This window comes from Hippopotamus amphibius, chromosome 8, assembly GCF_030028045.1.
Source record: "Hippopotamus amphibius kiboko isolate mHipAmp2 chromosome 8, mHipAmp2.hap2, whole genome shotgun sequence".
Classification (NCBI taxonomy): Eukaryota; Metazoa; Chordata; class Mammalia; order Artiodactyla; family Hippopotamidae; genus Hippopotamus; species Hippopotamus amphibius.
In genome coordinates this window covers 127,253,499-127,281,307 of record NC_080193.1, presented here as the reverse complement: position 1 = coordinate 127,281,307, position 27,809 = coordinate 127,253,499, and the positions used below count along the sequence as shown (strand labels likewise).

General features: G+C 35.6%; 1 protein-coding gene across 4 annotated transcripts in view; it reads left to right on the top strand.

Moving 5' to 3' along the window:
• The first annotated feature begins 11 nt into the window (after positions 1-11).
• SCRN3 (secernin 3) overlaps positions 12-27,809 on the top strand; it is a 46,265-nt gene continuing 18,467 nt past the window's right edge. The window contains exons 1-6 of one of the 4 annotated variants that reach the window (XM_057745027.1): positions 12-92; positions 1,778-1,813; positions 2,267-2,440; positions 4,271-4,452; positions 5,016-5,215; positions 7,946-8,158. In XM_057745027.1, coding sequence (XP_057601010.1) covers positions 2,282-2,440; positions 4,271-4,452; positions 5,016-5,215; positions 7,946-8,158 — 754 coding nt within the window. In that variant the 5' untranslated portion in view covers positions 12-92; positions 1,778-1,813; positions 2,267-2,281. Of the gene's footprint in view, positions 299-1,777; positions 1,814-1,890; positions 1,907-2,266; positions 2,441-4,270; positions 4,453-5,015; positions 5,216-7,945; positions 8,159-27,809 lie in introns of those variants that run through there. The other 3 variants (XM_057745028.1, XM_057745029.1, XM_057745030.1) reach the window with 3 other exon arrangements.

Genomic DNA, 27,809 nt, shown 5'->3' with positions numbered 1-27,809 from the left:
CTTCCGGCAATGGGCGTCTCTGCCGCCCCCGGTCGCTACTGCTGGCCTCCCTCCCCCCTTCTTTCTTGCACTTTGGGTGGCTCTGAGGCCAGGTGAGGGGCGTGCACGGGGGAGGGGCGAGCGTAGTCGTTGTAAGAAGTAGGAAGTTGGGAACTGCGGCGCGGTGGGACCGAGGCGCTCGTAGGGAGGGTTCCTGAGAAGGGCTCGGGCCGCAGCTGCGCGGGCTGCGGTTAGAGCGCCGACGGCTTGGGTGCCGAGTGCGGGCTGGGCGACGGCTTCTCTGCAGGAGTGGCTTCAAGTACGAGTCCTTTACTCTGTGAACTTTATTTCGAGTTACATAAACTTTTCTGCACCGTGTTATTAAAGTAGTAATTTTTGCCCTAAGTGTAGCACGTTTGTGAGGCTCAGACGATGTGATGTTTCTGATAGCGCTTGGTGAACTAAAGCATGTAAAGTAGAATGTCAGCTCCACGGGAGCGAGGACTCTATTTTGTTACCAGCTGTAGGGTGCCTGCTGCAGAAAGATGTTCATAAATATTTGTTAAATGACGAATACATTTTAGGAGTTGGTAAAGGTTCTCAAGGCTTCTTCTCCTAAGTGGGCTAGGTGTTTTTCTAACTAAGTGGCATGTTTCCCCGGCTTTCCTTATTACCGCAGTTAGCTCATATCACCTAGTGCAGCTTGATGGCTCTTGAGACGTAAAGAGTTTTGAGTAGAGGCGGCTGCTGCTGCTGTAGGGTATCCACCAACCAAATCCTCTCGCAGGAGGGTGGGATGTGTCAAGAATAAGCCGTTTGTGAGAAATTGACTCTTCTGACAAAGTAACAGTAACAGCTTTAAGCGTCTAATATGTTCTATGAACTGTGCAAAACACTTTACACATTGTTTTATTGAATCCTCCTAACAGCCCCCTGGGATTTTTACCGATGAGGTAGGAGGCTTAGATAGAGATTAAGTAGCCTGCCAAAGTTTGGTAGTTGTGGAATTAACTTTGGAACACAAATAGAAGGTGATCTGGGATATCAAGGTTGAAAGTCACACAGAAAAGAACAAAAACAGTGGTGACCCCTTCTTATTCCATCGAGGAAAAAAGAAGAACCCTAAGGGGTTTCAGGCTGAAGTTGTTTCTTTCTTACTTGTCATTTTGTTTCCTTTGGAATGAAACATTTATTCCGTTTAAAGCTGAAACTCTAAAACAATGTACCATTCTGGAAGCAAACAATTTCTACTAAAATTGAGGGTTTAAGATTTTCCAAATTACAGATGAAGACATATCCTTAATATTAAGTTATATAATCAGGATTTACAGGTTAAATGTGAACGTCTTCCTGGAGATAACAATATGGAATTTTATTGACTTTTAAAAAATATTTATTTCTTTTTGGTTGTGTTGGGTCTTCACTGCATGCAGGCTTTCTCTAGTTGCAGCGGATGGGGGCTACTCTTCATTGCGGTGACTTCTCTTGTTGTGGAACATGGGCTCTAGGCGAGTGGGTTTCAGTAGTTGTGGCACACGGGCTCAGTAGTTGTGGCTCGAGGGCTCTAGAGTGCAGGCTCAGTAGTTGTGGCACACAGGCTTACTTCCTCCACAGCATGTGGGATCTTCCTGGACTAGGGATGAAACCCATGTCCCATGCGTTGGCAGGCGGATTCTTAACCACTGCGCCACCAGGGAAGTCCAATTGACATGTTTTTGTATTTGTCTGAGTCAGTGAGTCTGTTTCAAAATTTCACTCTTAGTATTGTAATCTGTGTGTATTCTTCTCCCATTTGAAGGAGACCCGCCTCTTCCTTCCTTTGAGGAAATACTGGGTATGTAATACTGTGACTTTTCCATAAGTTCCAGTGATGAGAATACAAAGATTAATAAGACATACTCTCAGCCCTCAAGGATCTCACTGTCCAGTAAGAAGACATATATATATAAATATGGTCTTTATAACAGTAGAGCTAGGCACAGGTGTTCCCAAATATGGAAACAGTGAACGGAAATTCAGGGAAGACTTCAGAAGAGAAGGAGCTTAGAGAGTAAATTTGACCTATAGATTAGAAGAAGGTACTTGTCATTCCTATTTTCTTACTAATTCTTCTAGTACTAGATTCATTCCCAAGTCATTTTCTTACTGATATGAAATTTAAAACTTTAATGAACATCTTTGTTAGATATGACAGTAATATCCCCTGATCATCAAGTAAAACTCTTTGTGTTGTATATCCTAAAAATGCTTTTCTCTTTTTGTTTTGAATCTTCCATATGACTTTTAGTTAAAAAAAAAAAAAATGGAACCTTGTTCCTGTGACACTTTTGTGGCGCTACCTCCAGCAACAGTTGATAACAGAATTATTTTTGGAAAAAATTCAGATAGACCCTGTGATGAAGTACAGGAGGTAGTTTATATTCCTGCTGCGGTTCATGACAACCTGAAAGAACATCTTAAGGTAGGTGAAATGCATGTTTTGTTAGCAATATTTTTCTTTAAAAATACCGTAAACAAGTTTTAAAAAATCATTAGCTAGCTGTTTGGTAGAGGCTATAGAAGTTAAAAATTCAGGAGTTTAAATTTGAAAAATAATTTGAATCAGAACTAGACATCTGGTCTTTAATTTCAATGGTTTGGAGGAAGCTGAAATGACAAACATAATAATTGTTAATTCTTTGATCAGATATTTGCTTACCATATGCAAGCATGTTGAATAGGGCAAAGGGATTTAAAGCCTGCTGTCAAGACTAGTTCTGTCTTCTAGGAGCTTAGAGTCTAGTAGAGGAATAGGATGTGTATGTAACTAACTGCGTTGTAAAGAAGGATGATTTAAAGGCTAAATTTGAGTAAGAGCAGCAAGTTGTGACAGCAGTAGAGAAGCAATTAATTCAGACTAGGAAGGAAGGCCTTACCAGGAGTTGGGGTTTCAGCTGGAGTTTGATGGGCAAAAAGGATTCTGATTGGTGTAGAATAGGAAAAGTCATTCCAGGCTTTGGAAATAACAGTTTTATCATCAAAAAAGGTTTTTTGGCACAGTGATAACACTGTCAACACTATGCACTTTATGCAATCAAAGGATGGTATACATGTCAATTAAAGGATCCTTTAAAATTTCTTATTAAAAAATCCATTTAACACGGAACTTAAAGTAAAAATTTCACACTGTGCTTTTATTCCTAAGTTATGTATTTTTAGATTCCATGTTATTGATACTCTAATACCAAAATATATTAAATATTAATATTTTGTGTGTACCATTGTTCCTCTGCATCTGTGGGGGGCTGGTTCCAGGAGCCCTTAGGATACCAAAATGCTTTGATGCTTAAGTCCCTTATGTAAAATGGCATATAAATGCATATAACCTACGTACATCCTCTCGTAAACTTCAAATTATCTCTAGATTATTTATAGTATAATATGAATGGTATGTAAATAGTTGTAAATACAATGTAAATGCTGTGTTAATAGTTGCCAGCAAGTGTCAAATTCAACTTTTGCTTTTTGAAACTTTCTGGAATTTTTTTTTTTTTCCTGTATGTTTTCAATCTCTGTTTGGTTGAATCTGTGGATGTGGAACCTGTGGATGTGGAACCTGTGGATGTGGAGGGCTGCCTTTACTAGGCCAATTTTTTTCTTTTGCTGAGATTATTTATTTATCCTGGATCCATTTCTATTTTATCTTTTCGTATTTAAGTCTCACCTATCCTCTAAGCCAGTGGTTCTCTTTCTTTTCACTGCTGTGGACATAGTGGGTGATTCCTGCATGTGACATGGGCTTCTATGTATTTAAGGGCTACCATGTGAAATTTGTATCACTAATCAAGAAACACTGAACATTGAGTTTGAGATCTGTTTCCTTACACTTCAACTCAGATACATGTTTCTCTACAAAATGTTTTGAGATTTCACAACTAGAAACTATCCCTCTCCTGAGCTTCCATTAGCATCCCATCTTCACTTTTCTTCATAGACTTTATACTTTATATTTCATTGTATCTTAGGTAACATACAAGTCTTAGTTTCTTGAAAGCAAGATCTGTATCCGATTCATCTTTGTAACTAACATATCTCTTAGCAGAATGCTTTATCATAGGAGGTGCTTAGTAAATATCTGAATGAACAAATGCTCTGGGGACAATTCTGAATATGTTTTAAGGGTAATGTCTCTATTATTGAAAATTTCAATTTAGTTATAATCTCTTTCATAATGGTCATGTCTTCTGATCGATTTTAATATTCTAGACTGATAACTTTTGTTTTATTGTTATTGCTATGACTTTCTTTACAGTGTACTTACATAGAAATTGATCAAGTTCCTGAAACATATGCTGTTGTCCTTAGTCGCCCAGCTTGGTTGTGGGGGGCAGAAATGGGAGCCAATGAGCATGGAGTTTGCATTGGGAATGAAGCTGTATGGGGAAGAGAAGAAGTTTGTGATGAAGAGGCACTACTGGGCATGGACCTTGTCAGGTTATTTTTTTGTTATATTTTTGTCTAAATTTAAAATTTTGGTGTAACTCTTAACATGTTTTATCTTCTCCCTTTTTTTTTTTTCATTTTTTGGACTTTGACACTATAGTTTGTGTTTAAAATGTTTCAGAATTCAGGCATGAAATTTCAATACTCTTAAATGTTATTAATTAGGAGAAGGGAAGGAGTTGAAAATTATGATGCATTGGAAGTACCTAAGTTATTTTATCAGATTAACTAATTCTCACAGTCACTTAATGAGGTATTATTATTATCCTGATTTTACAGATGAGATACCTAAGGTTCAGAGATAAAGCGATTTTGCCAATAAATTACCAAGTTGACATTTGAACATTGATCTTTTTGACTCCAGAAAACTTGGTTTTCATGATTTCAAGCTGACTTCAGAAGGAATAGTTTAGAAGTTGGATTTCAGTGTATCTGTTAATTTGAAAGGATTTTTTTACTTGGAATATAAACACAAAATCTCATATGTATGAAATTATTTAAGAAAAATAATGGAAATTTATTTTAATCTGAGAACTTTAATATTTTTATTTTAGACTTGGTCTTGAAAGAGCCAGTACAGCTGAAAAAGCCCTCAATGTCATTGTTGATTTATTAGAAAAATATGGCCAGGGTGGAAATTGTTCAGAGGGCAGGATGGTATTTAGCTATCACAACAGTTTCCTGATAGCTGATAGGAATGAAGCCTGGGTTCTGGAGACTGCAGGGAAGTACTGGGCAGCAGAAAAAGTACAAGGTATGGACAACTTTTCATGATTTAATTTGTTTTATAATTAATAAAATACCTCCTAATTGCAGACATTGCATTTAATTGTTTTTCAAGATTTATGCTCTGGTGCAATGAAGGCGAAAACTGCAGGGGAAATGAAAAAATTTGAAAGAACATACAGTGAAAGAGCACTATAAAGAGCTTTCTTGAAAAAGAGGGAAAGGTGGTGTTATTTCTTTTTCATATATATGATATTAATTTCATATAACCTGTGTATGCATTTTCTGTGCAGTAGCTCTTGGCTGTTTTATAGTACTTTTTCATCTTTTTAATCCTTCCCCCTTTTTACTTTTTAATAAAGTAAAACCATTTCTTTACCTTTTTTCCTGTTTTAACTTTGGGCTGAACTCCAGAATTTTATCATGAGTGGTTATGGAGGTGAGGACAGGGTAGTGTTATTGGAGATTGGTGACTGCGGGTTTAGTGGTTAGAAAGAATATATTGATACAGTGGTAAAGTATAAAAATTTGATGTCATGAGTAAATAACACAATTGATTGTTTTAGAATGCTTTGCTTTTTTTTTTCCCTTGATTTCTTTGTGACCATATATTCCTCTCATTTTTTAAGTGAGGAGATCCAGAAATATGAAGTGATTTACTCAAGGCAGTGAATGAGAGACTTAGAATTTAAATCTTTCCATCCTGAGTCTCAGTTCAATATTCCTTTACTAGAGTACAGCCATGTGCTTAAGCATGATCACATACTTCTTGCATAATTATCTCCTCAGTCTCATAGTTTTACAGGGGGATATGATACACATGTGAAATTATTAAGTGGTATGTGAATGATACACACACATGTATGGTATGAACATTTAGAGAAAGGAAAAGTCATCATAAGCTGGAGAAGTTTGGAAAGCCTTCATGAAGGTAGCCTTGAGCTTTGGAGGATTTGGATATTATTTTTCAAAACAAGTCATTGACAGTTGTTTTAATGGACATTTTATTTTATATTTTGCATGTATGTTTATTAATACATAAAACTTAATTTATACTATTTTTCTTATTGTGATAATTGGCCTGATTGTACCATTAATTACTTTTTATTTTGTCAAGTGTGCTAAATGCAAGAGAAAAATGAATTCTGTTGAAAAAGATATTCTGTATTCTATTGAAAAAGATAGCCCCACTGAAACTTCCAAAACAAACACCTCCATTGAGTCTGATTATCCAGCTGTAAATTAACTTTGCCAACTTGTTTCTCTTCCTAATACTAAATTAGCTTAAGAACTAAGTAGTTTAACTATAGGAAATTATCTCCTGGATGGAAAATTCCTCTTCTCTGTCTTTGATTCTACCATGACTTAAGTCTGTTTTTGTAGTGAGAATATCCCAAGTATGATTTCATTAGAGTAATTTAATTGATTTCTACTTGGCAGACTGTCATTCTAAATCTGTTTTAAAATGTTATTAATTTTCATTTATCATGATCTGTTTCATTTATTCTGATCTGTTTAGAACAGGCTTTTATTGTTTCTTCTTTTTTGTGTTTTAGTTGAAAATTTTGTTATAACTTAGTGCCATGATATTTTTAGAAGCCTTATATTTCTGTTCTAAACTTACTTATGACTATTTTTTTAAACAGTAATTTCATATAAAAGACTAATATTGAGAATATATAAAGAACTGTCAAAACTCAATAGTAAAAAGGCAATCCAACTAGCAAAATGGACAAATGACATGAAGAGACATTTCACCTAAAGGAATATACAGATGTCACAAAAGCACATGAGATAATGTTCAACATCATTAGCTATTAGGGAAATGTGAACTAAAACCATAATGAGATATCACTCCACCTCTATCAGAATGGCTAAAAATTTTTAAATGACACTATCAGGTGCTAGTGAGAATGTGGAGAATGGATCACTGATACATTGCTAAAAAGAATGTACAGTCACTCTGGAAAACAGTTTGGCGGTTAAAAATAAAACTTAACATGCAACTATTATACATTGTAGCAGTTGCAGTCTTGTGTATTTACCCCAGAGAAATAAAACTTAAATGCACACAAAAACCTGTACATGAATTTTTATAGCAGCTTTTCCCATGATAGCCAAAAACTGGAAACAACCCAGCTGTCCTTTAACTTGTGAATGTTTAAACAAGCTGTAGTATGTCTATAACACGGAATACTAGTCAGCAATAAAAAGGAATGAACTGTTAATATATGCAATAACCTGGAATAATCTTTAGGGAATTAAATTGAGTAAAAAAAGCCTAAAGATTATATATTATATGATTCCATTTATGTGGTATTCTTGAAATGACAGTTATAGAAATGGATAACAGTTGCCTGGGGTTAATGAGGGTGTGGGCATGGGAGATAAGTGGGTGGGGCTGTAAAAGGGGGAAATGTGTGATCACTGTGATATTCTGTACCTTGACTGTATAAATACCAGTATTTTGGTTGTGATATTATACAGGATGTTACCATTTGGGGAGACAGTGTAAAGGTGCATAGCTCTCTCTTTAATTCTTACAACTGCATATGAATCCATAATTACCTCAAAGTAAAATGTTTAATTTTAAAAAGTGATTTATCTGTTTGAGTATGTAATAAATAAATGTACATGGTACAACATTTAGAAGCATATATTTACATTGAAATAATGATTTAGGATCATAATGTACAGAGATAAATATATTACATTAAATATGACTTTTCTTCTCCCTTCCTCTCCTCTTTGAAAATAGAGGGAGTTCGTAATATTTCTAATCAGCTTTCTATAACGACCAAGATTGATCAGGAACACCCAGATATGAGAAACTATGCTAAGCAGAAAGGTTGGTGGGATGGTAAAAAGGAGTTTGATTTTGCTGCAACATACTCTTATCTTGACACAGCCAAGATGATGATTTTACCAGGCAGGTACTGTGAAGGCTACAAGCTTCTGAATAAACATAAAGGTAATTTTAAATAATATCAGAATTAAAAATGGTATTTTGTGTAAATATAATGTGGTTATAACAAAGTCCGTTTTTTGAAAAAGTATTCTAAGTAAGATATAGTTTTATTAAAACTGAAAACAGGGAATTCTCTGGTGGTCCAGTGTCTGGGACTCCGCTCCTCCACGGCAGGGGGCATGGGTTTGATCCCTGGTTTGGGAATTGGATCCTGCAGGTTGCATGGCACAGCCAAAAAACAAAACATAAAAAATAAAAAAAACCCCGAAAATATTGTGACTGTAAGTTGTTTTTTGAGATGAGTGAAGTGCTGTATAATTGTGAGAAGGTAATAATTCTTTTTGAAGAACAAGTTCAGATTTGCAATCCTCAAACCCTTTTTTCAGTTCTTATTAATATTCTTAAAGCCAAATTTAGATTTCTTTTCATTGCTTATTGGAACATGGAGATAGTTTTCTTTGACTGTTGCTGCTGCTTCTTTCATTTATCTTTTGACAGTACCTTATTGGTTATTTTCTAATTTCAAACGTTTTATCTATAACATGTCAAGAAGACAAACTGAGCAGATGTAAGAATTTTCCCTTTCCACTCCTAAACTCTAGAAATGTTGAAAAAAATATTTAAACATTAAAGACATATATAGCTAGGTTTAAACACAAGAAGAGGAAATCACTAGGTACCAAAAATGAAGAGAGAAGCCACAGTGTCAGCAAAATTTGAGGTTTCTCTTCATGCAGTCCTCCTCTCTGTGTCAAAGCAGGGAATTGTGGATCAGATATCAGCCTTAGAGGCTAGTTTTAACAGCCATGAGAATGTAGGTGTCTAGCTGAAAGACCCATTTGGGGAGCAGGAACTGGATTGCTTACTAAGATTACTACTCTGCCCCCGCCCCCCTGCCCTGAGTCTCAGCCTCGAATTGAGCTGTCTGCTGTCTCAGGCTGTGGGTCAATACAGTCTCTTGTGAGTGATTGGACTCTGAGCTACATGTATTTTGTAGAGTCAGCTGAGGCTACCAGTGCTGTGCTGAGAAACAAACTGGTTTGGAACCAGTAAACCACACAGAATTCTAGCATACCTGTGTCTCTATGACTATATGACAAATATTCAGATTTTACTCAAATTTCCCATCTAGATGAGAACTCTGCTATAATGAATCTCCATGTTACTGCAGTTGAAAACATGGACATTGAGATGAAAGGATGTAGTTTCTACATTTACTATGGAAAGTTTCTATTGTTATGTCCTCAAGTTCACTGATATTTTCTTCTGCATTATCTGATATGCTGTTAATCTCATCTGGTAATATTTTCATTTCAGTTATTATGTTCTTCATCTCTATATGTTTTATTTGGTTTTTTCCATATATCTCTCAGTTCTTTATTCATTAACTTCATATTTTTCTTTGAATCCTTGAGCATATCTAGCAGATAGTTGTTTTAACATCCTTGTCTGCTAACTCCATTATCTCTGTAATTTCTAGGTCTGTTTCTATTGATTTGATTTTGTTCTGGTTTTGGGTCATATCTTCCTGCTTATTCATATGTTTAGTAATTTTTGATTAGATGATGGGCATTGTAAATTTTAATTGTTGAGTTCTGTATTTTGTTTTATTCCTTTAATGAGTGTTGAACTTTGTTTTATCAGTTAATTTCATTACTTAGGGAACAGTTTCATCTCTTTTAGGCCTATTTGCTTTTCTAGGGTAGCTCTAGAGTAGCTATTACACCAGGGCTAGTTTAATCACACTATAAAGGGATGTGATCCTTCTGGGATCTCCAATGAATGCCTTATGTATTAAGTGAGCTCTCCCTACTCCAGCTAGTGGGAACTCAAAAGATTCCCAGCCCTGTGTTAGCTTTATGAACTTTTTTATTACTCATAGTTTCCAATAATTGCTCTTTCCTTATAATTTGTTCTTCATTTGGTCTTGTGGAGTTTCACCCTGTGTGTGTGTGTGCAAGTTGGTATTCTGTCAAAGGCTCAAGGGAACCTCTGTACAGGTTACTAGAACTGTAACTCATTCCTCTCTGGTGCTCTGCTTTGCAAATTCTACCACCCCAACCTCCTTGAACTTCCATCTCTGTTTCCTCAACTTAAGAGTGATTTTTGGGCTATGTCTGGGTTCCCCTTCCCTGCACTGTTGTCTGAAAATTGCCTCCACAACACTGAGCTCCTAGAGTCAACACAGTGGTAGGGCTTACCTTATTTGTTTCCTTTCTCCCAGGAATCATAATCCTACATTACCTGTTGTCCAGTATCCAAAAAAACAGTTTTATATATTTTATCCAGTTTTCTGTTTGTCTACAGTAGCAAGGTAATTCTAGACCCTACTGTTCCTTCATGGTTGGAAGCAGAAGTTCTATTCACATTATACTGAGGGTTTTTTTTTTTTTTTGCAGTATAGAAGAGAAATGCAATTCATACCCAGTAAGATACGTTATGATTATGAACTGCATACAAACACAATTACTGGACATTTATTGAGAGATATAAATAGATTATTAGTGTTTACACACTTTCCATTATACAGAAGTTCTGGGTTGACTGTTACATAGGTTTTACAAGTATTTAGTAATATTTGGAAAAATCGATTGAGTTTTTAAATATGGGCTAGGAAATTTTTTTTCCATTTAAAATAATGAACTGTAGGCTCTTGATAGTGTTTAGAACAGTGTAGATTCAGGTAAGGAGGATATATGTATTTTAATAACCACCCATATGGAAGCCTTCATCATCCATGGTCTGCCAGGACTCTCCCAGAAATTCCCTTTGAAGATGATTTCACACACAAAAAAACTGTAGACACATCAGCAAATTCAGTACTAAAAGAGAAAAAATTCATAGACCCAATAACAAATTAGCTAAGTGAAAGAGGTTTAAAGTAGTATGATTAAAATTTTCAAAGGTATTTGATAATATTAAGGAATTATTATTTAAAAATTCAGGTGTGATCATTGTATTTCAGCTGTATTTATAAAAAATTCCTTTTGTGTAGATATTTGCTGAAATATTATGGATGAGATGATATGACTGGGATTCGCTTCAAAATAATTTGATAGGAGGGATTTGATAACTTGAAGCAGTAATGAATGTATTAGGATTCATTATATAATTTTTCTAAACTTCTATATATTTGAAATTTTCTATAATAAAAAGTTAAAAAAATAAAATTAAAATGTTAAAAAAATACAAAGGAAGGAATAAAGTCCATAAAGCAAGAGTAGAAGATTATGAAAAAAAAAATTTGAAAATTCTAAAATGTGCAGAAATTCTAAAAATGAAAAATACAGTCATTGAAACCAAAAATAAAACTGAGCATTGTAACAAATGTTCAAAGTCAAACATTTGAAAAATGCAGATAAACAAAGAAGAAAAAAATTACTCATAACAAGTACTCAGGACTCACTTAACATTTAAATATTTTTAATTGCAAAAGCAAAATATATCATTGCTAGCATATATTCTTTGTAGCCATTTTCCCCTGTATTTATACACAGCTTATTTTTTAAAATCAAAATAGGTCAATACTGAATATATTCTACTTTAATCCACTTTTTAGTTGATGATATATTTGGAATATCATTCCACATCTTTTGTTATCATTGAAATGTTTTAAAATTTCCCTTGTGATTTCTTTTTTGACTTGTGGATTATTTAGAAGTGTGTTATGAATTTCCAAATATTTGGGGGTTTCCTAGATATCTTATTGTTATTGATTTCTAATTTAATTCCGCTGAACTCAGAGAACATACTCTATATGACTTCAGTCCTTTAAAATTTACTGAGACTTATTTTATGGCCTAGCATATGTTCCATTTTGGTGTACAAAATATACATCTTGCACTTGTTGGGTACAGAGTTTTATAAATATCAGTTAGGTCAGTTAGGTCAGTTAGGTCAAGTTGATTATTGTGATCATCTATGTCTTTAATGATTTTTTTTTCTTAATGTATATATTACTAAAAGAGGAGTGTGAAAATCTCTAATTATGTTTATGGAATTGTTTGTTTCTCCCTTTAATTCTGTCAGTTTTTGCTTAACGTATTTTAAAGCTCTGATATTAGGTGCCTACACACTTATAATTGTTTTCTCTTTCTGGTGAATTGGCCCTTTTCTTCATGAAATATTATTTCTCACTATTAATACTCTTTGTCTTGACGTCAACGTTAGCCCAGCCTTCTGTTTACTATTTACATGACATACTCACCTATCCATTTGCTTTCAAACTATCTGTATCTTTATATTTAAAGCACATTTCTTGTAAAAAATATGGTTTATTCTTTTTTAGTCATTCTGATAAGTTCTGCCTTTTAATTAGAATCTGAAGTTCATTAACATTTAATGTAGGTTAGTTCTGGTTCCAGATAAGATGGTGTAAGTAAACTCTATGCTATCTCTTTTTCTGAATGTAACCAAAAGCCTGGAATATTGTGTGGAATGGTTATCTGAGGACCTTTAAATGTAAAAAGGAGCAGGCAATAGGAGAAAGAAACCAGAACCCAAAGTATGAATTCATTCAGCAGTGAGTTTCATGGTTTTTTCCTTCCATATCACCTGGCCTAGTTTCAAATAGTATGATTCCTGAAACTATGCACTGGATGTGGACAGAAAGTGGGCCCAAAGTCTCATAACATAACATTATAATCTAAATGATACAATCCAAGATTACCCAATATATGAAAACCAGGAAACTCAACAATTTGGAAGGGAAAAGACAATAGATACCAACTACAAGATGATCTAGATGTTGGGATTATCAAATGAAGACTTAATTTAATCATTTTTGATTGAAGTATAGTTGATTTATAATGTATTAATTTCTGCTGTACAGCAAAGTGATTCAGTTATATCTATATCTATATACATTCTTTTTTATATTATTTTCCATTATGATTTATCATAGGATATTGAATATAGTTCTCTGTGCTATACATTAGGACCTTGTTGTTTATCCATTCTATATATAATAGCTTACATCTGCTGACCCAAACCTCCTACTCCACCTCTCCCCTAGCCTCCTCACCCTTGACAACCACAGGTCTGTTCTCAATGTCAAATGAAGACTTTAAAGCAGTTATTTTACGTGTGAACATTCCCGATATGAATGGGAAGGTAGAATGTCTCAGCAGAGAAATAGAAGGTATAAAAAATAACTGAATGCAAATTTTATAATTGAAAAACACAATAACCAAAGTAAAAAATTCCTTTGATGGGCTCAGTAGCAGAATGGATATGACAGAGGAAAGAGTCAGTGAACTTGAAGATAGATCAGTAGAAATTATCTAATGTGGACAACAAAGAGAAAAAAGATTGAAACAAACAAACAGAACAGAGCCTTAGGGACTGTGGGATAATATCTAAACATCTAAAATTTATGTTATTAGAGCCTCAGAAGGAGAAAAGAGTGTAATGCAGAAAAGTTTTTAAATAAATAATGGTTGAAAACTTCTCAAAATGGCAAAAGACTTAAATTTACAGATTCAGGAAAGTTAGCAAACCTCAAATAAGATAAATTCAAAGAAATCCATGCCTAAGTGTGCAAACTGCTGAAAACCAAAGACAAAAAGCCTTGAAAGCAGCTAAAGAAAAATAACACGTTACATATAGGTAAAAAATGATTTCTGTATATTTTTCATTATAAACCATAGATGCCTGAAGGCTGTGAAACAAATTTTTAAAGCTCTGAAAGAAAATAATTCTATATTCAGCCAAAATATTCTTCAGAAATGAAGGTGAAATAAAAACATCTTGACATGTAGGAAAACTAAGAGACTTTGTTGTCAGTATTCCTATTATAAAAGAAATGCTAAAGGAATTTTTTTTTAGATAGGAGGGAAGTGATAGCACAGGGAAACATGGAATTTCAGGGATGAAGGAAGAGCCACAGAAATGGTAAATATTGGGGTAAATATAATACCACGTTTCACCTCTTAAGACCTTAAAAATATGTCTGACAGTTATAAGCCAAACTTACATTTCCTATAATATACATGATAAATCACAGTATAAAGAGGGGAGTACATATGGTGTTAAGATTTCTACATTGTACTTGAAGCTGTAAAATAATGATTCTAGTAAACAGATAATTTAATTGTGTATATTGTAACTGTAGAACAACTATTTAAAAAGCTATGCAATAAGATATAGTAAAAAACCTAACACATAAATTAAAATGGAATACTAATAAAATATTCAAAAATAAGGCAGGAAAGGGGAAATGGAGGAATAAAAAATAGAAGCATCAAACATAAAAGAATATAATGTAGATCTAAAATTCAACATATCTATAATTACATTAATTGTTAAATGGTCTAAACACATCAATTAAAAGATGAAGTGTGTCAGATTGAAGTAAAAAACAAAAACCCAAGACTCAGCTATGTGCTGTGTATGGGTGACTCATTTTAAATAGGTGAAGAGTAAAAGAATGGGAGAAGTTATAGCATGTAAACACTGATCAAAAGACAGCTGGATTGGCTATATAAATATTAGATGAAGTAAACTTTCGAGCAAAGTGCATTACCAGGAAGAAAGAGAGATATCACATAATCAAAAAAGGGTCATTTCAGGTTCATTACTTTCTCTGTCATAAATGTATATAAACCTAACAACAAATCTTCAAAATATATGAAGTAAGAACTAACAACTGAAAGGAGAAATAGACAGTTCCACAATTATAGTTGGAGACTGCAATGCTTCTCTCTCAGTAATTGGAAGAACCAGTGGACAGAAAATCAGCAAGGATATGAAAGAATTGAACAGCACTATCAACCACTGGATCTAATTTATAGAATACTCTACCCAACAACAGTGGAACGCACATTCTTTTCAAGTGCACATGGAATATCAACTAAGTTGACCATATCCTGGATCAGGAAACAAATCTTAATAAATTTAAAAGAGACATAACAAAGCACAATCTTTGACAATAATAAAATTAAACTTAAATATGTTACATAAGGATATCTGGAAAATCCCCAAATGCTTGGAAATTGCACAGCACACTTTAAATATATGAGTCAAAAAAGAAGTCTCAAGGAAATTAGAAAATATTTTGAGTGGAATGAATTTGAAAATCAATATACCAAAATTTATGGCATGCAGCAAAGTAGTGTTTACAGGAAATTTTATAGCATTAAGTGTTTATATTAGAGAATAAGAAAGGTCTCAAATCAACAATGTAAACTTTCACCTTAATAAACAAACAAACAAAAAATCCCAAGCAAAGAAAAGAAAGAAAATAGTAAAGTGCAGAAATCAGTAAAATTGAAAACAAAACAGTGGAGTAAATGGATCAAACTAGAAGCTGATTCTTTGAAAAGATTAATAAATTGATACACTCTAGACAGCTTGACGAAGAAAAAACACATAAATTACATGTCAGGAAAAAAGATATTATTATAGACCTCCTAGACATTAGGGGGATAATAGGGAAACACTATAAACAGCTGTAAGTGTGTTCAATAACTTAGAGGAAATGAACCAATTCCTTGAAAGCCACCAATCACCAAAACTCACCTACAGAGAAATATTGATAACTCTTGATTTAACAGTTTAATTGGTTGTGTTCAATCCGCAAAGCCTGTCTCGTGGTCAGCAGCTGAAATTCCAGTTCAGTTCCTTTATCTTTAACTGAGCTGCTATCATTCTGCCCCACATATGCTGATTTATGCATCAGATGGAGATTTGGGCAGAGTTTTTTGTTTGTTTTACAAAGAATTTAGGGGTTCCTCTCTATAACTGTCTCCTTTCTGCAATTCTCCCTTCAGCTTCTAGTACCTGTAGTTGGCCTCTGGATTTTCAGGCCAGAAAGACCAAGATTTTTCTATAACGACCTGCATCGCATTGCACAGCATTGACCATGGCCTTCCCTAAGGCTAAAGCCGTAACAGAAATGGGAAATTTACTCTGTGCTTCATCCCATCTTCCAAGTGTCACTTCTTACCCAGAATTTTCCTGCTTTTGTTCACAGTAAAGAGCCTTCAGTGTATTTTGTCCCAAGATTATAGTTCTCTGAGGGAGGGTTAGTCTGATAGAAGCTTACTCAGCCTATGTGAAAGCAGAACTTCTTCCCACGTCATTTAATATTCTATGATGTTCTACTTATAAAAATAAATGTATTCATGTGATTCGAAATTCAAAGGTATACAAGAGTATACAGTGAAATCTCTCCCTTCTAACATGCCTCTATTCAGTTCTTTTTCCTACAGGTAATTCCTTGTATATTCTTTCAGAGATGATGTATGCTCAATGAAACAAATATGTATAGGTATTCTTTATTCTTTTTTTTACAGAAATGGTAGCATGGCATACACACAAAACTTTTCTTTCCTTTTTTTCTTTTTAGAACTTTTATTGAGATACAGTTAACATACAATAAACTGCATATATTTAGAGCATACAATTTGGTATCCCAATCTCCCAATTCATTCCCCCCCAACCCTCCCTGCTTTCCCCACTTGGTGTCCATATGTTTGTTCTCTACATCTGTGCCTCTATTTCCGCCTTGCAAACTGGTTGATTTGTACCATTTTTCTATAGTCCGCATATATGTGTTACTATATGGTATTTGTTTTTCTCTTTCTGACTCACTTCACTCTGTATGACAGTCTCCAAGTCCATCCATGTCTCTAGAAATGTCCCAGTTTCCTTGCTTTTTATAGCTGAGTAATATTCCATTGTATATATGTACCACATCTTTTTTATCCATTCATCTGTTGATGGACATTTAGGCTGCTTCCATGTCCTGCCTATTGTAAATAGTGCTGCAGTGAACATTGGAGTGCATGTGTCTTTTTGAATGATGGTGTTCTCTGGGTATGTGCCCAGCAGTGGGATTGCTGGGTCATATGGTAACTCTATTTTTAGTTTTGCAAGGAACCTCCATACTGTTCTCCCTAGTGGCTGTATCAATTTACATTCCCACCAACAGTGCAAGAGCGTTCCCTTTTCTCCACACCCTCTCCAGCATTTACTATTTGTAGATTTTCTGATGATGCCCATTCTAACCGGTGTGAGGTGATACCTCATTGTAGTTTTGATTTGCATTTCTCTAATAATTAGTGATGTTGAGCAGCTTTTCATGTGCCTCTTGGCCATCCGTATGTCCTCTTTGGAGAAATGTCTATTTAGGTCTTCTGCCCATTTTTTGATTGGGTTGCTTGTTTTTTTTGACATTGAGCTGGATGAACTGTTTATATATTTTGGAGATTAGTCCTTTGTCTGTTGATTCGTTTGCAAATATTTTCTCCCATTCTGAGGGTTGTCTTGTTGTCTTGCTTATAGTTTCCTTTGCTGTGCAGAAGCTTTGAAGTTTCATTAGGTCCCACTTATTTATTTTTGTTTTTATTTCCATTACTGTAGAGGGTGGATCAAAAAAGATCTTGCTGTTATTTACATCAAAGAGTGTTCTTCCTATGTTTTCCTCTAGCAGTTTTATAGTGTCTGGCCTTACATTTAGGTCTTTAATCCATTTGGAATTTATTTTTGTGTATGGTGTTAGGAAGTGTTCTAATCTCATTCTTTTACATGTCGCTGTCCAGTTTTCCCAGCACCACTTATTGAAGAGGCTGCCTTTTCTCCATTGTATATCCTTGGCTCCTTTGTCATAGATTAGTTGACCATGGTTTATCTCTGGGCTTTCTATCCTGTTCCATTGATCTGTATTTCTGTTTTTGTGCCAGTACCATACTGTCTTGATCACTGTAGCCTTGTAGTGTAGCCTTGTAGTATAGCCTGAAGTCAGGAAGCCTGATTCCACCAACTCCATCTTTCCTTTCCAAGATTGCTTTGGCTATTTGGGGTCCTTTGCGTTTCCATACAAATCGTAAAATTTCTTGTTCTAGTTCTGTGAAAAATGCCATTGGTAATTTGATAGGGATTGCATTGAATCTGTAAATTGCTTTCGGTGGTATAGTCATTTTCACAATGTTGGTTCTTCCAATCCAAGAACATGGTATGTCCCTCCATCTGTTTGTATTGTCTTTGATTTCTTTCGTTAGTGTCTTATAGTTTTCTGAGTACGGGTCTTTTACCTCCTTGGTTAGGTTTATTCCTAGGTATTTTATTCTTTTTGTTGCAATGGTGAATGGGATTGTTTCCTTAATTTCTCTTTCTGATCTTTCATTGTTAGTGTATAGAAATGCAAGAGATTTCTGTGTGTTAATTTTGTATCCTGCAAATTCACCAAATTCATTGATTAGCTCAAGTAGTTTTCTGGTGGCATCTTTAGGATTTTCTGTGTATAGTATCATGTCATCTGCAAACAGTGACAATTTTACTTCTTCTTTTCCAATTTGGATTCCTTTTATTCCTTTTTCTTCTCTGATTGCTGTGGCAAGGACTTCCAAAACTATGTTGAATAGTAGTGGTGAGAGTGGACATCCTTGTCTTGTTCCTGATCTTAGAGGGAATGCTTGCAGTTTTTCACCATTGAGAATGATGTGTGCTGTGGGTTTGTCATATATGGCCTTTGTTATGTTGAGGTAGGTTCCCTCTATGCCCACCTTCTGGAGAGTTTTTATCATAAATGGATGTTGAATTTTGTCAAAAGCTTTTTCTGCATCTATTGAGATGATCATGTGGTTTTTATCCTTCAATTTGTTAATATGGTGTATCACATTGATTGATTTGCATATATTGAAGAATCCTTGCATTCCAGGGATAAACCCCACTTGATCATGGTGTATGATCCTTTTAATATGTTGTTGGATTCTGTTGGCTAGTATTTTGTTGCAGATTTTTGCATCTATATTCATCAGTGATATTGGTCTGTAGTTTTCTTTTTCTGTAGTATCTTTGTCTGGTTTTGGTATCAGGGTGGTGGCGGCTTCATAAAATGAGTTTGGGAGTGTACCTTCCTCTGCAATGTTTTGGAAGAGTTTGAGAAGGATGGGTGTTAGTTCTTCTCTGAATGTTTGATAAAATTCACCTGTGAATCCATCTGGTCCTGGACTTTTGTTTGTTGCGAGATTTTTAATCACAGTTTCAATTTCATTACTTGTGATTGGTCTGTTCATATTTTCTATGTCTTCCTGATTCAGTCTCGGAAGGTTATACCTTTCTAAGAATCTATCCATTTCATCCAAGTTGTCCATTTTATTGGCATATAGCTGCTTATAGTAATCTCTTATGGTGCTTTTTATTTCTGCAGTGTCCGTTGTAACTTCTCCTGTTTCATTTTTAATTTTATTGATTTGAGTCCTGTCCCTTTTTTTCTTGATGAGTCTTGCTAGAGGTTTATCGATTTTATCTTCTCAAAGAACCAGATTTTAGTTTTATTGATTTTTGCTATTGTTTTCTTTGTTTCTATTTCATTTATTTCTGCTCTGATCTTTATGATTTCTCTCCATCTACTAACTTAGGGTTTTCTTTGCTCTTCTTTCTCTAGTTTCTTTAGGTGTAAGGTTAGATTGTTTATTTGGGATTTTTCCTGTTTCTTGAGGTAGGACTGTATTGCTATAAACTTCCCTCTTAGAACTGCCTTTGTTGCATCCCATAGGTTTTGGATCGTTGTGTTTTCATTCTCATTTGTCTCTAGGTATTTTTTGATTTCCTCTTTGATTTCTTCAGTGATCTGTTGGTTATTTAGTAGCATATTGTTTAGCCTCCATGTGTTTGTGTTTTTTACAGTTTTTTTCCTGTAATTGATTTCTAATCTCATAGCGTTGTGGTCAGAAAAGATGCTTGATACGATTTCAGTTTTCTTGAATTTACCAAGGCTTGATTTATGACCCAAAATGTGATCTATCCTGGAGAATGTTCCATGTGCACTTGAGAAGAATGTGTGATATGCTGTTTTTGTATGTAATGTCCTATAGATATCTATTAAATCAAGCTGATTTATATTGTGTCATTTAAAGCTTGTGTTTCCTTATTAATTTTCTGTCTGGATGTAATTTTCTGTCCATTGGTGTAAGTGGGGTGTTAAAGTCCCCCACTGTGATTGTGTTACTGTCGATTTCCTCTTTCATAGTTGTTAGCATTTGCCTTATGTATTGAGGTGCTCCTATATTGGGTGCATGTATATTTATAATTGTTATCTCTTCTTCTTGGATTAACCCCTCAATCTTTATGTAGTGTCCTTTCTTGTCTCTTGTAACATTTTTTATTCTAAAGTCTATTTTATGTGATATGAGTATTACTACTCCAGCTTTCTTTTGATTTCCATTTGCATGGAATAGCTTTTTCCATCCCCTCACTTTCCGTCTGTGTCCCTAGGTCTGAAGTGGGTCTCTTGTAGACAGCATATATATGGGTCTTGTGTTTGTATCCATTCAGCCAGTCTGTGTCTTTTGGTTGGTGCATTTAGTCCATTTACATTCAAGGTAATTCTCGATATGTATGTTCCTATTACCATTTTCTTAATTGTTTTGTTTTTGTTTCTGTAGGTCCTTTTCTTCTGTTTCCTGCTTAGAGAAGTTCCTTTAGCATTTGTTGTAGGGCTGGTTTGGTGGTGCTGAATTCTCTTAGCTGTTGCTTGTCTGTAAAGCTTTTGATTTCTCTGTTGACTCTGAATGAGATCCTTGCTGGGTAGAGTATTCTTGGCTGTAGGTTCTTCCCTTTCATCACTTGAAATATATCATGCCACTCCCTTCTGGCTTACAGAGTTTCTGCTAAGAAATCAGCTGTTACCCTTATGGGAGTTCCCTTGTATGTTATTTGTCATTTTTCCCTTGTTGCTTTTAATAACTTTTCTCTGTCTTTAATATTTGTCAGTTTGACTACTATATGTCTTGACGGGTTTCTCCTTGGGTTTATCCTGCCTGGGGCTCTCTGTGCTTCCTGGACTTGGGGAGCTATTTCCTTTCCCACGTTAGGGAAGTTTTCAACTATAATCTCTTCCAGTATTTTCTCAGGTCCTTTCTCTCTCTCTTCTCCTTCTGCGACCCCTGTAATGTGCACGTTGGTGCGTTTAACATTGTCTCAGAGGTCTCTTAGGCTGTCTTCAGTTCTTTTCATTCTTTTTTCTTTATTCTTTTCTGCATCAGTGATTATCACCATTCTGTCTTCCAGCTCACTTATTCACCCTTCTGCCTCAGTTAATCTGCTATTGGTTCCTTCTAGTGTATTTTTCATTTCATTTATTGTGTTGCATATCTCTGTTTGTTTGTTCTTTACTTCTTCTAGGTCTTTGGTAAACTTTTCTTGCAACTTTTCGATCTTTGCATCCAGTCTTTTTTCAAAGTCCTGGATCATCTTCACCATCATTATTCTGAATTCTTTTTCCGGAAGAGTGCCTATCTCCTCTTCATTTAGTTGTTTTTCTGGTGTTTTATCTTGTCCCTTCATCTGGTACAAAGTCTTTTGCCTTTTCATTTTCTGTGTCTTTCTGTGTTTTCAGTTCCACAAGATGAAATAGTGCTGATACTGCTTGATTCTGCTGTCTGCCCTCTTGTGGAGGAAGCTGTCTAGGAGGCTTGTGGGTGCTTCCTGATGGGAGGGACTGATGGTGGGTTGGGCTGGGTGGGTGGAGCTCAGTAAAACTTTAATCTGATTTGGTGGGTGGAACTCAGTGACACTATAATCTGCTTGTCTGCTGATGGGTGGTGCTGTGTTCCCACCCTGATGGTCGTTTGGCCTGAGGTGACCTAGCACTGGAGCTTACAGGCTCTTTGCTGGGGCTAATGGTGGACTCTGAGAGGGCTCACGCCAATGAGCACTTCTCAGAACCCCTGCCGCCAGTGCCCCTGTCTCCTCGGTGAGCCACAGCTGCCCCCCACCTCTGCAGGCAACCTTCCAACACCAGCAGGTACGTCTGGTTCAGTTTCCTTTGGGGTCATTGCTCCTTCCCCCTGGGTCCTGGTGAGCACACTTTTTTGTGTGCCCTCCAAGAGTGGAGTCTCCGTTTCTCCCAGTCCTGTGGAGGTCCTGCAATCAAATCCTGCTGGCTTTCAAAGTCTGATTCTATGGGGATTCCTCCTCCTGTTGCTGGAACCCCAGGTTAGGAAGCCTGACGTGGGGCTCAGAACCCTCAGGACTTCTGTGGTATAACTGTTCTCCAGCTTGTGAGTCACCCACGCAGCATTTATGGGGTTTGATTTTAACGCGATTGCGCCCCTCCTACCGTCCCATTGCGGCTTCTCCTTTGTCTCTGGATGTGGGGTGTTTTTTTTGGTGAGTTCCAGTGTCTTCCTGTTGATGATTGTTCAGAAGTTAGTTGTAATTCCGGTGCTCTTGAAAGAGGGAGTGAGCGCACGTCCTCCTACTCCGCCATCTTGATTCTTCCCGCTTATTTATTTTCATGATTATTTTCCTAGAATAATTTCCTAGAAGTAGAATATGGGGTCAAAGCATGTGCATGTTTTAAGGCTTTTGAAACTCATTGCCAAAATGGCCACCAGAAAAGTTGAATCAATTTAAATTTCCACCAGCAATATTTGAGTGCCCATTTTCTCATATATTTCCCAATAGAGGATATTGTTTTTGTTCCACCTTGATAAAATTTGTAGGCAAAATTGGCATGTTATTATTTTAAAATATATTTCTCCTACTAGTGAGGTTAATCATATTCTTATGTTTATTGAAAATATATAATTTAAAAAAAAATTTCCTGTTATTAATATATCTTTTCCCATTTTTATATTTGGTTATTACTGACTCTTAAAAAATTACTTGTAATGTACCTTTGTCTCTTTGCCTCCAAATAATTCCAGAAAAAAACTTTTATTTAGAAGATTATTGGGTGGGAGATAAATGCTAAAAGGGTCTTTTCACTAATAAAAATACATAACTAATTTATCTTCATTCACTTGAAGGATAAAGTGGTTCTGTAAGTCAATCAGAAAGCAGCTACTCAGAGATAGATCAGTCAGTAATTGGTACTTGATTCTCAGGTATTCATTAAATAAATTAATTAAGTGCATAGCTGAAAAAAGTTTGTGACAGAATGTTTTTAGAACGCCTTAACATCATTTTCAAAGTATTTAATATCTTACATTTTAGTTTCCAGAAGAATGTCTTATCATTTGAAAAGTTCCCTATAAAGTTTCTTAATGTTAGTTTGTCATTTTATAAACAAGTTATTTATACTCTTTTTTTCATGTGGATACATACGTAGAAAATGCTAAAATATGTTATTCTAAGTATTTCGATTTTAAGCTTACTGTTATTGTAAAGGTAGAGATGGAGTACTGGTTGCAACAACACCTACTCCTATTTATTTAAAAAGTGTATCAAAGGCTAGACACTGTGCTAAGTGATAACATTATTTTTTTTAAGCACGTTAAGTAGGTATTATCTTCATTTTTTTTTTTTATTTTATTTTATTTTTTTTTATTATTTTATTTTATTTTTTTGGGGGTACACCAGGTTCAATCAACTGTTTTTATACACATATCCCCATATTCCCTCCCTTCCTTGACGCCCCCCCCCTCGATTCCCCCCCACCCTCCCTGCCCCAGTCCTCTAAGGCATCTTCCATCCTCGAGTTGGACTCCCTTTGTTATACAACAACTTCCCACTGACTATTTTACAGTTGGTAGTATATATATGTCTGTGCTACTCTCTCGCTTCTTCTCAGTTTCCCCTTCACCCCCCGCCCCCTCCCATACCTCGAGTTCTCCAGTCCATTCTCTGTATCTGCTTCCCTGTTCTTGTCACTGAGTTCATCAGTACCATTTTTAGATTCCGTATATGTGAGTTAGCATACAATATTTGTCTTTCTCTTTCTGACTTACTTCACTCTGTATGACAGATTGTAGTTCTATCCACCTCATTACATATAGCTCCATCTCATCCCTTTTTATAGCTGAGTAATATTCCATTGTATATATATGCCACATCTTCTGTATCCATTCATTTGTTGATGGGCATTTAGGTTGCTTCCATGTCCTGGCTATTGTAAATAGTGCTGCAATAAACATGATGGTACAAGTTTCTTTTGGGATTATGGTTTTCTTTGGGTATATGCCCAGGAGTGGGATGACTGGATCATATGGTAGTTCTATTTGTAGTTTTTTAAGGAACCTCCAAATTGTTTTCCATAGTGGCTGTACCAACTTACAGTCCCACCAACAGTGCAGGAGAGTTCCCTTTTCTCCACACCCTCTCCAACATTTGTTGTTTCCAGACTTTGTGATGATGGCCATTCTGATTGGTGTGAGGTGATACCTCATTGTGGCTTTGACTTGCATTTCTCTGATGATTAGTGATGTGGAGCATCTTTTCATGTGTTTGTTGGCCATCTGTATGTCTTCTTTGGAGAAATGTCTATTTAGGTCTTCTGCCCATTTGTGGGTTGGGTTATTTGCTTTTTTGGTATGAAGCTTCATGAGCTGCTTGTATATTTTGGAGGTTAATCCTTTGTCCGTTGTTTCATAGGCAATTATTTTTTCCCATTCTGAGGGTTGCCTTTTAGTCTTGTTTATGGTTTCTTTTGCTGTGCAAAAGCTTTTAAGTTTCATGAGGTCCCATTCGTTTATTCTTGATTTTATTTCCATGATTCTAGGAGGTGGGTCAAAAAGGATGTTGCTTTGATGTATGTCAAAGAGTGTTCTGCCTATGTTTTCCTCTAGGAGTTTTATAGTGTCTGGCCTTACATGTAGGTCTTTAATCCATTTGGAGTTTATTTTTGTGTATGGTGTTAGGAAGTGTTCTAATTTCATTCTTTTACATGTTGCTGTCCAATTTTCCCAGCACCACTTATTGAAGAGGCTGTCTTTTTTCCATTGTATACTCGTGCCTCCTTTGTCAAAGATAAAGTGCCCATATGTGTTTGGGCTTACTTCTGAGTTCTCTATTCTGTTCCATTGATCTTCCTTTCTATTTTTGTGCCAGTACCATACTGTCTTGATCACTATGGCCTTGTAGTATAGTTTGAAGTCAGGAAGCCTGATTCCACCAACTCCATTTTTCCTTCTCAAGATTGCTTTGGCTATTCGGGGTCTTTTGCGTTTCCATACAAATCGTAAGATTTCTTGCTCTAGTTCTGTGAAAAATGCCATTGGTAATCTGATCGGGATTGCATTAAATCTGTAAATTGCTTTGGGTAGTACAGTCATTTTCACGATGTTGATTCTTCCAATCCAGGAACATGGTATGTCCCTCCATCTGTTTATGTCATCTTTGATTTCTTTCATCAATGTCTTAAAGTTTTCTGCATACAGATCTTTTGCCTCCTTAGGCAGGTTTATTCCTAGGTATTTTATTCTTTTGGTTGCAATGGTGAATGGGAGAGTTTCCTTAATTTCTCTTTCTGCTCTTCCGTTGTTAGTGTATAGGAATGCAAGAGATTTCTGTGCATTAATTTTGTATCCTGCTACTTTACTAAACTCATCAATGAGTGCTAGCAGTTTTCTGGTAGAGTCTTTAGGGTTTTCTATATATAGTATCATGTCATCTGCAAAGAGTGATAATTTTACTTCTTCTTTTCCAATTTGGATTCCTTTAATTTCTTTTTCTTCTCTGATTGCTGTGGCTAACACTTCCAAAACTATGTTGAATAACAGTGGTGAGAGTGGACACCCTTGTCTTGTTCCTGTTCTTAGAGGGAATTCTTCCAGTTTTTCTCCATTGAGAACAATGTTGGCTTTTGGTTTGTCATATATTGCTTTTATGATGTTGAGGTAATTTCCTTCTATGCCCATTTTCTGGAGAGCTTTTATCATAAATGGATGTTGAACTTTGTCAAAAGCTTTTTCTGCATCTATTGAAATGATCATATGGTTTTTTTCCTTCAATTTGTTGATATGATGTATCACGTTGATTGATTTGCGTATATTGAAGAATCCTTGCATCCCAGGGATAAACCCCACTTGATCGTGGTGTATGATTTTTTTAATGTGCTGTTGCAGTCTGTTAGCTAGTATTTTGTTGAGGATTTTTGCATCTATATTCATCAGTGATATTGGTCTGTAGTTTTCTTTTTTTGTGACATCTTTGCCTGGTTTTGGTATCAGGGTGATGGTAGCCTCATAGAATGAGTTTGGGAGTGCTCCGCCTTCTGCAATATTTTGGAAGAGTTTGAGAAGGATAGGTGTTAACTCTTCTCGAAATGTTTGATAGAATTCGCCTGTGAATCCATCTGGTCCTGGGCTTTTGTGTGTTGGGAGATTTTTAATCACTGCCTCAATTTCTGTACTTATGATTGGTCTGTTCATGGTTTCTATTTCTTCCTGGTTCAGTCTTGGAAGATTGTATTTTTCTAAGAATGTATCCATTTCTTCCAGGTTATCCAATTGATTGGCATAGAGTTGCTTGTAGTAGTCTCTCATGATGTTTTGTATTTCTGAGGTGTCCGTTGTGACTTCTCCTTTTTCATTTCTAATTCTGTTGATTTGCATCTTCTCCCTTTTTTTCTTGATGAGTCTGGCTAATGGTTTATCAATTTTGTTAATCTTCTCAAAGAACCAGCTTTTAGTTTTATTTATTTTTCTTACGGTTTCTTTCCTTTCTTTTTCATTTATTTCTGCTCTGATCTTTACGATTTCTTTCCTTCTGCTCACTTTGGGGTTTCTTTGTTCTTCTTTCTCTAGTTGTTTGAGGTGTAAGGTTAGGTTGTTTATTCGATCATTTTCTTGTTTCTTAAGGTAGGACTGTATTGCTATAAACTTCCCTCTTAGAACTGCTTTTGCTGCGTCCCATAGGTTTTGGGTTGTTGTGTTTTCGTTGTCATTTGTTTCTAGATACTTTTTGATTTCCTCTTTGATTTCTGTAGTGATTCCTTGGTTGTTTAATAGTGAATTGTTTAGCCTCCATGTGTTTCTATTTTTTGCAGTTTTTTTCCTGTAATTGATATCTAGTCTCATGGTGTTGTGGTCTGAGAAGATGCTTGATATGATTTCAATTTTCTTGAATTTGCTGAGGTTTGATTTGTGACCCAAGATGTGATCTATCCTGGAAAATATTCCGTGTGCGCTTGAGAAGAAAGTGTATTCTGTCGTTTTTGGATGGAATGTCCTATAAATATCAATTAAGTCGAGATGGTCTAATGTGTCATTTAAAGCTTGTGTGTCTTTATTTATTTTCTGTTTGGATGATCTGTCCATTGATGTAAGTGGGGTGTTCAAGTCTCCCACTATAATTGTGTTACTGTCGATGTCCCCTTTTATAGCTGTTAGCATTTGCCTTATGTATTGAGGTGCTCCTATATTGGGGGCATAGATATTTACCATTGTGATATGTTCTTCTTGGATGGATCCCTTGATCATTATGTAGTGCCCTTCCTTGTCTCTTTTAATAGTCTTTACTTTCAAGTCTAATTTGTCTGATATGAGTATTGCTACTCCAGCTTTCTTTGGACTTCCATTTGCATGGAATATCTTTTTCCATCCCTTCACTTTCAGTCTATATGTATCCTTTGGTCTGAAGTGGGTTTCTTGTAGGCAGCATATAGAAGGGTCTTGTTTTTGTATCCATTCAGCCAGTCTGTGTCTTTTGGTTGGAGCATTTAATCCATTTACATTTAAAGTGATTATTGACGTGTGTGTTCCAATTACCATTTTCTTCATTGTTTTGGGTTTGTATTTGTAGGTGTTTTCCTTTTCTTGTGTTTCCTACTTAGAGAAGTTCCTTTAGCACTTGTTGTAAGGCTGGTTTGGTGGTGCTGAATTCTCTTAACTTTTGCTTGTCTGGAAAGCTTTTGATTTCTCCCTCAAATCTGAATGAGATTCTTGCTGGGTAGAGTATTCTTGGCTGTAGGTTTCTCTCTTTCAGG